Source organism: Pimephales promelas, chromosome 6 (assembly GCF_988280905.1).
Source record: "Pimephales promelas chromosome 6, fPimPro1.hap1.1, whole genome shotgun sequence".
In the NCBI taxonomy this organism is placed as follows: Eukaryota; Metazoa; Chordata; class Actinopteri; order Cypriniformes; family Leuciscidae; genus Pimephales; species Pimephales promelas.
This window is the reverse complement of record NC_142774.1, coordinates 38341838-38354058: the sequence shown is the minus strand read 5'-3', so window position 1 is coordinate 38354058 and position 12221 is coordinate 38341838. Positions and strand designations below refer to the sequence as shown.

The window sequence follows — 12221 nt, the reverse complement described above, 5'->3', positions numbered from 1 at the left end:
AGCATTAATATGGCAAATACTAATAATTAAACAATATATTTAGATAAATGCTTTTATATCTAGAATTAGTCACTTTTTGTAGAGCAGCATAAATGTAATGCTTGCATAATAAATATGTGCATTATTAACAATAAAATGTAAATTTTTAATAGAATAACGATTATATTAATTTTTAGATATGTATTACCCCCAATTAAAATGGGGGTATTGGACTATACATTATGCTAAACTGTTCTGGAATTTTCCAGCATTGTATCTATTTTTATTATTGTATAACAATAACATACACATAAAGAGGATCATGGTGTATTCCACTAGTATCTTACATAATAATAGTAATATTATTAAAGGAATCAACAGGGGGAAAAGACTGAATATTTCAAAAATATATATAGCCTACAGGGGATAACACAATAAATTCCCCCCACACACAAAATACATATTTTATGGCTGCAATATAATGCTTTAGTTCAATTTTAAACAACATAATGTTAGGTTTATTATTAGCCTATTTCTGTTTGTGTAAATGGTATTCTCCATACATAAGTCAATCACCACATTAGCTCCAAACTCTTAGTTTTATCTTTTTTTATCTTTACCAGATAGTCGAATCATTAATTTTGTGAATTTAAATATTACATGTTCAATGTCAATCCAAAAAAATTGTTTAAATACATATTCAATGAATAAATATTTAATGGATCACGTTTATGCCAGTATTGAATGGGTTAACCCGGTAGCCGTATTACGTCACGGTTACGTTTTCTTTGTACACGGAAGAAAAGAAACCGGAGAAATCAGCGGAGGAGGAGGACAAGGAGAGCGTCTCTTCAAGGTAAACAAGTGTCTCGTTTTAATCCTTCGATTAGATCTATACTGGATGGCTCGATATCAGCTAACTAGCTAAAACCCTCATCCTCAAACCCTCACCCTCAATATTATGGGTCTCGCTCGCTCAAAACACTGCCTGTGAAACACAAACCAGACATTCTTGAAGAGTCATGCCACGTTTACTGCGGATCGCGATGTGTAGAAATCGAATCAGAATGTAGTCATACCGAATTACGAATTCACTCTATATTCAATGTGTATTTACCCTAGCAAATCTATCAGGTGTCGCATGTGTCAACAGCGCACGTCATAAAGAAAAGACAAAAAGAGCCAATCAGAAAGCTCTTTTCTAGCCGTGAATAATTTATTTTAGTGGAAAATTGGACCCTGACAGTGGCTTATGTGAACAGGCAGTATTTAACTGACTTGCTTTTAAAATAAACAATATTTGTATTTATTTACAGGATTTAGTGTCTTTTCTTACGCCTTATCAAGAAAATAGGATATTTTTAAAGGCTTGTTTCACCCAAAAATGCTATAATAATACTCCTAGAATTTATAACTTACTGACCATTTTCATTTTTGGGTGAACTAACCCTTTAAATAACCCCAGTTACAAATGTGTGGATATTGAAAATGTACATATATAAATAATGCAGTATTTGTTATGAAATATGTTGTAATTACAACAGATTTTGTTATCAACACATTTTTTATGTATTTCCAGTAAACCAAAACATTAATGCGGCAACACATACTGAATCTTACTGTGAATTGCAACTTTATATAGCCTTCAGTGTCAGTCCTAGAATAAAGAACAGAACATATGAATATGAAATAAAGTCAATTCTGAAAAGAGTATGAATGTAAGAAGTAATCAAGTCATGATCTCTTTCAGTGCCTCTCCTCCATCTATGGTTGGTCTTAAGCAATGCTCCAAAGAACATGGGACAAGCTTTGTGTGTCTGCTCACGCAGTGTCATCACAATTGACAACAAGAGATACTTCTTCATCCAGAAACTAGAAGAAGGGTAAGGCTAAAATGCTTGAAAACATACTGGAATTGTGAGAGTCCAACTATGTCTCCAAAATATGCATGATAATTTTCATCAAATTCTCTGCTCCTTCCAGAGGTTTCAGCTATGTTGACCTGGTAGAGGGTGCACAAGATGGACGCTTCTATGCTCTAAAGCGAATCCTTTGCCATGACCGCGAGGCCCGCAAGGAGGCTCAGACCGAGGTGGAGATGCACCGGCTCTTCAGCCACCCCAACATCCTCAGCCTGACCGCACACACCTTCATGGATCGCGGCGGGAAGTGTGAGGCCTGGCTGCTGCTCCCGTACATCAGTGTAAGTGGTCAGTCTGTGTTCTGCTTTTGAGCTCTGAGATGTGCGGTGTTTCACTTGCTGAATTGTTCCTGTGCAGAAGGGAAGTCTGTGGTCCGTTCTTGAGAAGCTGCGGGATAAAGGGAGCTCTATGACTGAGAGTCGCATCTTGCACATCCTGCATGGCATCTGTGAAGGCCTCAAAGCAATTCATGACAAAGGCTATGCACACAGGTACTGGCAGTACATTTCATTCATCCTGAACATAAATGTATTCAATTAACCCCTGGTTTCACAGATGAGTCCCAGACTAAAATGCATGTTTGAGCTGTTTCTATTGAAAGCGACTTGCACTGATATATCTTAAAATATGCCATTGTCTTCTCCTAAATTTTTGTGTACATTTTTGTTGTTTTTTTATGTGCTTTTGTAATTTTTTATTCTTTTTTTATATTTCTATTTAGCTTTATTTACAGTATATAATGAAGTTTTCTGTTTAAATGCTGCTTATTTTTTTCTATATTTCTATACTATTATAATATTTATTAATATTTTGAATTAGCTTGAGTCTTCTCTTACATTTTTGTGGTTTTGTTATGTGCTTTTGTAATTTTGTATAATTTTTTATATTTCTATTTAGCTTTATTTACAATATATAATGAAGTTTTCCCTTTAAATGCTGTTTATTTTTTTCTATATTTCTATACTATTATAATATTTATTAATATTTTGAATTAGCTTGAGTCTTCTCTTATATTTTTTGTGGTTTTGTTATGTGCTTTTGTCAGTTTTATTCTTTTTTCTATTTAGCTTTATTTGTATCATATTTTTAACTTCAGTCATCTTAGTACTTCAACTTTTTATTTTAGTTAGTTACCAAGACAAACACATTTTTTATCTATTATTATTTTTATTTCCGCTGTATTTAAAAAGAAATGTATTTTTAGTTAACGAACACTGCTGATTCAGTCTGATTTTATTGCTGAAATGATACATTTTATTTTATGTAGTATAATGAATAATTTTTAGAAGAATAACAAGATGGAGTGTCCTTCATCCAACATAGACTGAAGACCTGAAGTCAAATAAAAATAGATTAAGATAGATGGTTGTCCCACTTATATGAATCCTAGGCAGACTTTCAATAATAGTTACACAAAAAGAGATGTTATAGATATTATATATATATATTAGACAACAAAAGCTGACCTGATGCTTAACTGCTGACAAAAAAAACCTCTTGAGGAATATACTATTTTCAGTCTGAAATATTTGGCTGTTTTTTCCTGTTCTTATTATTTCTCTAACAGAGTTTTATTTCTGAAAACAGAGATTTGAAACCCACCAATGTTTTACTGAATGAGAACGATCAGCCTTTTTTAATGGACTTGGGCTCCATGAACAAGGCGAGGATTGAAGTTCGAGGGTCACGTGAAGCCATGACCATCCAGGTGAAGTATCAAGCAGCACTTAATCGAGAGTTACCAGTAGCTATGTTTCCATCCAAACTTGTGTGCAAAATTGGAAATATCGCATAAAATATTTGCAAATAAATCAACGTTTCCATCCCATGTGTTCAAGACAACAAAATTGTCACTTCCTGGGAAATTGGCGCAAAATATCTTTTACAAAAACGGCATCATGTTATCTTGCGTTCAGATTCCTGGTGTTTGAGAAAGCAATCATGTGAGACAATTCTGGGAGGAATTAAACCAAATCATTCTGATGACAGACTTCCCAATGTGCATATAACCATCCTAAATAGTATGTGAGATTAATAAGTGTGTCCCAAAGCACAGTATGTTGAAAAGAGTATGCCAAAGTCCTTGGATGGTCTACCTTTTCCAGTAAATTTTCGAAGTGTGAATCCGTGCTCCCTCCTAATGGCTAATATTGCCCACAACCCATGACGCTTTGGAGGAGGAGGATTCGGTTCAGAACTGCACTAACCGGTTTGAGTGAATAGTAATCAGCATTTAACCTGATGAAACAAATTATATTTAAATGATAGAATTATTTAAATTATATATTTTTTATCTGTGTTATATTTCAGTTGCAATAAGAATGTGAACTTTTCTAAACATCTGTTTGGCCATTAACTTTTAAATGCATCTTTATACAAAAATATGAGTTATCTGCACCACTGGAGACCCACGACTGGCAGATCAACGCGCTTTTTCTTTTCTCTTCAATTCGGTTGGTAATTAAATGTGGAGGCAAGATGATTGACAGGTCAGTTTACGGCGACAGGATGCACATAACTATGCGACAGCGCGTCCATTAAAAACTCAATTTTATGACATGATACTATGTCCCAAGCTTGTCTACTCTTCTGCTACACACTCACCAAAAAAGGACGTACTTTAGGGCATAGTATAAGTAGGCTCAGGCATTTTAAATGATTACACATTTGAGTGATGCCCATTGATTACCCATGAAACCCATTTGATGCTGCAAAATGGGATTTATCAAGGGATTTATTTGTTTAGTTTATGCGCATGTCGTCTTATTGGGTAAACACAATATCCCCAGTTGAGTGCATACGTTTTTTATGTGCATCTTTGCATTTTCTTTTTGCAATTATTACAAAATGCGCATAAAGATAGGTGGATTGAAACATAGCTAGAAAAACAAAACTTTTAACCAATCCTCTTTTGTTTATGCGTTCCCTTTCAGGATTGGGCTGCTCAGAGGTGCACCATCTCATACAGAGCACCAGAGCTCTTTAATGTGGAGAGCCACTGTATCATTGATGAGAGAACAGATATTTGGGTAATTCTCTTTTTTTTATGTGTTTTGTATTGGTGTAATAGGTACAGTACCGTATTTTCCGCACTATAAGGCACACTTAAAAGCCTTTAATTTTCTCAAAAAACGACAATGCGCCTTATATATGGATCAATTAGTTAACAGCGCTCCGTGCTTTTTCAATTTTGATATTATTAGGTCAAATCGTTTGTGTCTATCAGTCATATAATGGAGGTCTATGGTCACCACCTCAAAGAGCATGCACAAAGAAATCCAAATTAAACATGATTTAATGACTCGTACATGTAAGTACACATTGATGGCCTAAGACACGAAGCGAGTGGTTTGTGTGAGAAAACGTACAGTATTTATATCGTTTTTACCTCATGTAACCACAGCCACAAAGCGCCTGCGCCCTCAGATCACTTGGACGTGGCTATGTGGAGATAAAAACGATATAAATATTGTTTGTTTTCTCACACAAACCGCTCGTTTCGTGTCTTAGGCCATCAATGTGCACTTATATTTATGAGTCATTAAATCATGTTTAATTTGGACTTCTTTGTGCATGCTCTTTGAGGTGGTGACCATAGACCTCCATTATATGACTGATAGACACAAACGGTTTGACCTAAAAATATCAAAATTGAAACTACTGTGGAAACAAAGACACCTACATCTTGCATGCCCTTGAGGTAAACTAAAACATAAAAAAATAATTTCAAAGTGAACTGTACCTTTAACAGACACACGAACAGACACACAGTCATAAAGCGCTCACCGTTCACAGTAACCGGGGCGTCTCATTCAAAACAACCAGCTGTTGCTTGTCAGCGAGCCGCCGCACATTGAATACTCATATGAGTCAGGCTGCGAATGTAAGTTACGTGCCCGCCCCAGCGCGCTCACACTAATAAACGCCTCACCTCCGGCGCCGCGCGCTCACTACATTCCCTTTAGCACATCTAGTGGATGCATAACGCAAACCCAGTCAAACGTTTGGCGGCAGTATTTTATGCCCCTTATAATCTGGTGTTGTTATGTCTGCTGTTGGTCTGTTATGTCTGCTGTCATGATGTTATGTCTGCTGCAGGTATCATTTGTTTGTTTCTGCCTGTAGTCTCTAGGTTGTGTGCTGTACTGTATGATGATGCTGGAGGGACCGTATGACTTGATATTTCAGAAGGGTGACAGCGTGGCTCTCGCCGTCCAGAATCCAGTCTCTATTCCACAGCCTTGCAGGTGAGCTTGAGATTATTCGGTGGTATAATTCTGTAAAATTCAACTGCTTTGGGCCTCATTGGAAGAGGCAGCTCATTACAATGGCAGATCAAATATTTTTTTAGATGTTCGTCAATCAAATGTCATATATATTGTAATATTATATTTTAAATAATATTATACAATTATATTTTAAACTAATTTTCCCACATTGTGTAACATTGTGAATATTATTATTTTTTAAATAATGTTATAGTATTACATTTTCAGCTTATTTTAGTGTTTTTTTATATTATTATTATTATTATTTTTTTTATATTATTATATTATATATTTATTATATATTATATTTTAAACTTATTTTGCCTCGTTAACAAAATTATACATAAGAAATTACATACTTAATTGTCTGCATTATCTTAATTTTAAAATTAAAATTTGTTTTATTTCAAATATATATATATATATATATATATATATATATATATATATATATATACATATTTTAGAAAATATGTTTAAAATGATGAGAGATTATGAAGATTACCAGTCGAATTCATTTCAGAAAACAGCTTTCTAATGGTAACATATTTTAGCATGAAACCGGAGAAAAGCTACCAGCAACCGGTTACCATGTCTCTATCTTTGACAGTTATTCTCAAGGTCTTCAAACCCTTCTCAGCTCCACTATGGTGACCAATCCTCAGGAAAGGCCCATAATCAGCTGGGTGCTTGACCAGGTCCAGAACCTTCGGGACTCAGACGGTACAGATGTAGATACCAACAGAGTATGATGTTTCCACTGAGATTTCTTCCCTGTTTTCTAGTGGACTCTGGACTTTTTGGACTATGCACTCTCTCTTTCGGACAAGCCTTGCAAACATTTGCTCTCTCTTACCTCAGTGAGCTCAGCATGCCATGGTTACACACACATCTTTGTTGGTGAATCTCATATTATATGAAATTATTATCCGATGATATTGGAGTGAATTATGAGCTGGGCATGTTCCTGATTTATGCCACGCAAACCACACATGTTCACTACGATGGCAGAGTTCTCACAGGCACCTGTTACATAGCATCAAACCGGTTGTTTTCTGATTATAATTTTCTTTTCTAAGCTTGGAACCAAAAATTAGTTTTGAGGGTTTTAAAGAGTGATGCGGGGATGACATCAAAACCCGGAAGAATTTGTCTGGTGGTTCCCTCAAGATTTTCCTATGGGGTTTTCAACTGTGAGTATAAAATAAGGATTGTGGTGGTAAACATAACTTGATGATACTTGGACATTTTGCGCTACAATGTAAATTACACACACCTATATCGAAAACATGAATTTTGAAGCTGTTATGTTTATATATATATGTGTGTGTGTGTGTGTGTGTGTATATAAATATATAAATATATTTCTTTTTTTTATTTTTATTTTTTTTATTTAACTAGATAAGAAAATTTGGGCCATACTTTTTTTTTTTCTTTTTTTTTTTTAACCTGGTTAAGAGAATTTGGGGCGTGAGTGTATGCGAATTTACTTTGTAAATCAAAATGTCCAAGTATTGTTTAAATATATCTCATAAATTGAAACCTCCAATTATAAAAACCCTTAGGAAAATGTTGAGGGTTTTGATGTCATCCTTGGCACCACTTAATTGATATTTTAGCTGTTCAAAATTTAATTGACATTAGTTATTTAAACAACAGTTCCCCAGGTAAAGCAAGACATGCGAGGGTTTTTAAGAGCAGAGGTTAAGGTACTTTGTGTTGTGAAGGTTCAAAGATAAAACTGACATAGGTCAGAATGGATATTCTGTCTAAATCATTTGTAAAAGCATTCTTATGCATGTTGTAGCATTAAAAAAAATGTTCTGCTCATGTTTAAGAATAAGTCTGTAAAAAATGAGAGTAAGTTATTAAGTTTAACTCAGTTAGTTATAAAGCTCGGCTTTTATAAGCAAGTGAAAGTGCTGTTCTGTAGAAGACTCTGAGAGGATGCATAACAAACGGTCATCCCTGTGAATATTTAATACTAGTTCACATTACATTGCAAGAATTATGTGTTCACTTTTCTCATTTTAAGTGGTATAAATGACAGCATAAATATGAGTTTGTTTTGATTTAGCAAGAAGTTTCTTTCATTGCTTACAGTATTAGGGTGTTATTTTCAAGGAACCGTGTAATAAACAGGTTTTAATGCATTTTAATTCAGCAAGAAATCCACATGGCTATAAATAATTTCTGCATTCGGTCATTTATTTATGTCTGATGAGGCTTGGCTAGTGTGGATGAATCTTGCGGAATAATTTCAGGTCATATTTTATCTGCAATATCAACAGACAGAAATCGGTATATATTTTGCAATAGAATGAAGCCTGTTTTTAGGACCTTTATTTTTGGCAATATGACCGGAACATGTTCACATGATGTCATGAATCACATGCTGTTTCATAATTCAGGACTACATTTATTGAAGCATTCCATTTACTATATATATATTGTATTTGGAATTTTATCTGTGAACAAGGACCTAAATATGTTTTTATTATTATTTGCATTGTTGTTTCAGAAAAATGACCTTGATATTCGGATTCACTGCAGATTGCTTTGCGGTGGCTCTCAGCATTTTGACTGGAATGTTGTTTTGTTTTAAAGGAACATTTTTAACTTGCATTTGCAATTCTGTCCAGGTTTGTTTGTGTTGAGGAATACTTAATTATGCAAGCCTCTTAATTTATAGGATATAAGACTGGAGACTCGTCTCTTGGTATTCATTTACTTCATTTGTTACCTTTGTTTTGTTTTTGGTTTTTTATAAATGGTGAATAAAGTGTGATTTAAACAGCGACCAATGGAGTTGGTTGGGTTTTCCTGAAAGTTTCAGTATCACCACACGGGGGAGATGTTGCTCAAGTTGTGTTGTGATCTCTGACCACTGAAGCGAACTGAAGACGGGGTTTGGTGAGTGTTAATTGACATTCTGCAATGTTTTTGTTCATATTAATATTTAGTGACATGTAAACATATGTGTCTCCATGCCCAGAAATTGTTTTATACCATTATAGATTACAAATACAATTGTTTTAGAATCTAATACAGTTTCGAAGGCTACGAGTAGGCTACAACACTTTACAATAAGGTTTCGTTTGTTAACACTAGTTAATGTAGGCTACTAACTTGAACTAACCACGAGCAATACATTTGTTACTGTATTTGTTCATCTTTGTTAATGTAGGCCTATAAATAAGTTACAGCATTTGGTTTTGTCCATGTTTGACCCAAATTTGGGTTAAAACAACCCAGCATTTTTTAGAGTGTATTAAATTAAAAAAAAAAATACCTGTTCTTTTGACAGAGCTTTTTGTTTTCGTCAAATTAATGAAAAATGTCTCCGCTACTGACCTGAGTAAAGCATGTGAATGTTGGCCGCTTTGGCTCTGTAACAATGTGACATTTGAATGTTGTTTGTTAGTGGCTGACTGACCTTCACTCATCAAGGACCACCTACCAAAACCTCAATAAAAAGGTCTGGTCAAACCCCTATGGGTGGTATACGCCGCTACTCAAAGGTATGAAACAATTATTACAGGCTGTTTAGGCATCTGAATTTATGATTCACGGGGGCTGTGAGGGTCAAAAGTGACGTTCTGACTCAATGTTCATCTTAATAAATCTAATCAATGACCTAACGCCACCGACGGGGGAAAGAGAAGCCATAAACTGTATGGACGCTCACCTAGACATCGCCACTAGCAGACAGCCGACGTATAATGCACAGACATAGATACAGTTCCAGTGGGATGAATTACACTTTAATTAGGCTAGCTTTTCCATCCGTGCAAACCATTCGGCCTTCTCTGGATAATCATTCATTATACAGAAACGATGTTTATGGTCATGGGGAGCGCGTGGGACTGTCCTCCATTGGTCGGCCGTTTCTGCTATCATGATCCCGCAGGCTATGAGATGATGTCATGTTATTGTCCACGTCAAGGTCAAACGAAACCTACCTTTGTTTTGTCTGAGGCTAATATTTTTGAGTATGTTAATCAGCATCCCTGCTGAGAAAAATGATCTATATCACTGTGAAAAAAAAAAATATATATATGTTCATGATTTGTAATCGCAACATTTTTTCTTTTGTCAAATCAACTTAAATAATTGATGTGGTTCAGATAACATAATATTTTGAGTTTCTTATGATTAAACCAATTTCCATTATATTAACTCAATTTTTCCATTTCAACGAACTTAACATTTTAAGGCAACCAGGTTACTTAATTTTTCTAAGTTAAACCAACAATATTTTTTTACAGTGTGTACCTAATATTTAAAATAGTTATGGTTTGAATTTTGCAATGTTGTACCTGGATGAGGAAAGAGCATTATCTTAAAAACCAAAATACATACTGTACATATCACATTTATTTATACACTTATTCTGTATATGTGTGTATATGTATGTACACACACACACACACACACACACACAAATATATATATATATATATATATATATATATATATATATATATATATATATATATATATATATATACTGTAAAAAATTGCATGATTTGTAATCAGTCACAACATTTTGTCTTTTGTCAAATCAACTTAAATTATTAATCTAGTTATGATAACATACTATTTTGAGTTTCTGATGATTAAATCAATCTCCTTCATTGTATTTTTTAATTTTACATTTTTTTTAAACTAACTAAAGCCTATAGTAATTGCAAAAATAATATTCATGCATACCTTGACAAAACCACTAATAAAAATTCATCTTTATAGTTGCAACCAATTGGTCACAGAGTGCTATACCAACATCATAAACCATCTCCTGCTTTATTGATTTGGTGATGAATCAATTAGTGAATTATTTAATTAGCCAGGGATTATGGGTCAATGTTGAGTGCCTCTGATCCTCCAGTGTTTCTCTCGTTCAGTAAATCACAGATCTGCCATAAAGGGAAGGGGTTGGGAATACAGTTTAAACGCGTCTCATTTAATAAAATTCTGTGGATATTGTAGTTGTTTGCCTTGTTGCATTGATTGGACCTTTTTTTGATTGACACTATTTCTTTGTAACATTCCCAATCTCGGAATAGAGGACTGGGTTGAATTTTATTTATTTAAAGGGATAGTTGACTTTGAAATTAATTTTTGGTATGTTTAAGCTTACCTCAAGGGCATCCAAGATGTTGGTGTCTTTGTTTCTGCAGTATTTTCAATTTTGATATTTTTAGGTCAAACCGTTCTTGTCTATCAGTCATATAATGCAGGTCTATGGTCACCACCTCAAAGAGCATGCACAGAGAAGTCCAAATTAAACATGATTTAATGACTCTTAAATGTAATTAATGTAATGTCATTAAATCATGTTTAATTTGGACTTCTCTGTGCATGCTCTTTGAGGTGGTGACCATAGACCTGCATTATATGACTGATAGACACAAACGGTTTGACCTAAAAAACTTGGATGCCCTTTAGGTGAGCTAAAACATACCAAAAATGTATTTCAAAGTGAACTATCCCTTTAAAACAGTAACAGCGCAATCAGCTATAAATACACTGCGTTCGCTTCAAGTTTGAGTTTAGGTAGGCCCGTACATTGAAATTAGCAGCTAGCGTATTAAAGTAAACATCGGCCGCTTTCTACGTGTACATTCAGAAATCACATCTCAAGGATAGGCTGATTATTTATTACGGCAGGGAAAAACAAACACAGCCTTTTGCTGACTCCAAGCCAATCATAATCACCGTGACGGCTAGCTAGTCGCTTATCTTGATTATTAAGCCACATTTCGCATCTGTTTGATAGATTTCCCGCAAGCATAATAAATGCCTGTCCCGAACGCAAGCTTGCATTTAAAGAGAAAAGGCTGAGCCTTTTTCAATAAAGTTTATTACTAAAACTTGGCCTTTTTGTGTGTGTTTGAGCTGCGGTTAAAGTCGGGACAGATGTGAATTTATGGGGCCAGTCTCTCATTCTCTTACCTTCCCATTAGCTTAAGTGACACGACAAGGCCGAGGGAAATCTCAAGCAATAAGGGTGATTACTTTAAAAGATCACACAATCTGTTCATATTCCCGT

The 12221-nt window shown here is 34.7% G+C and overlaps 1 protein-coding gene across 1 annotated transcript; it reads left to right on the top strand.

Moving 5' to 3' along the window:
* Positions 1 to 766: 766 nt before the first annotated feature.
* stk16 (serine/threonine kinase 16) lies at positions 767 to 7067 on the top strand. Its single transcript, XM_089132543.1, has 8 exons — positions 767 to 835; positions 1730 to 1862; positions 1963 to 2182; positions 2259 to 2392; positions 3489 to 3609; positions 4835 to 4930; positions 6027 to 6148; positions 6780 to 7067. Exons 2-8 carry the CDS (start codon positions 1777 to 1779, stop codon positions 6919 to 6921), a joined length of 921 nt encoding a protein of 306 aa, XP_088988669.1. The 5' UTR covers positions 767 to 835; positions 1730 to 1776; the 3' UTR covers positions 6922 to 7067.
* Positions 7068 to 12221: the final 5154 nt, after the last annotated feature.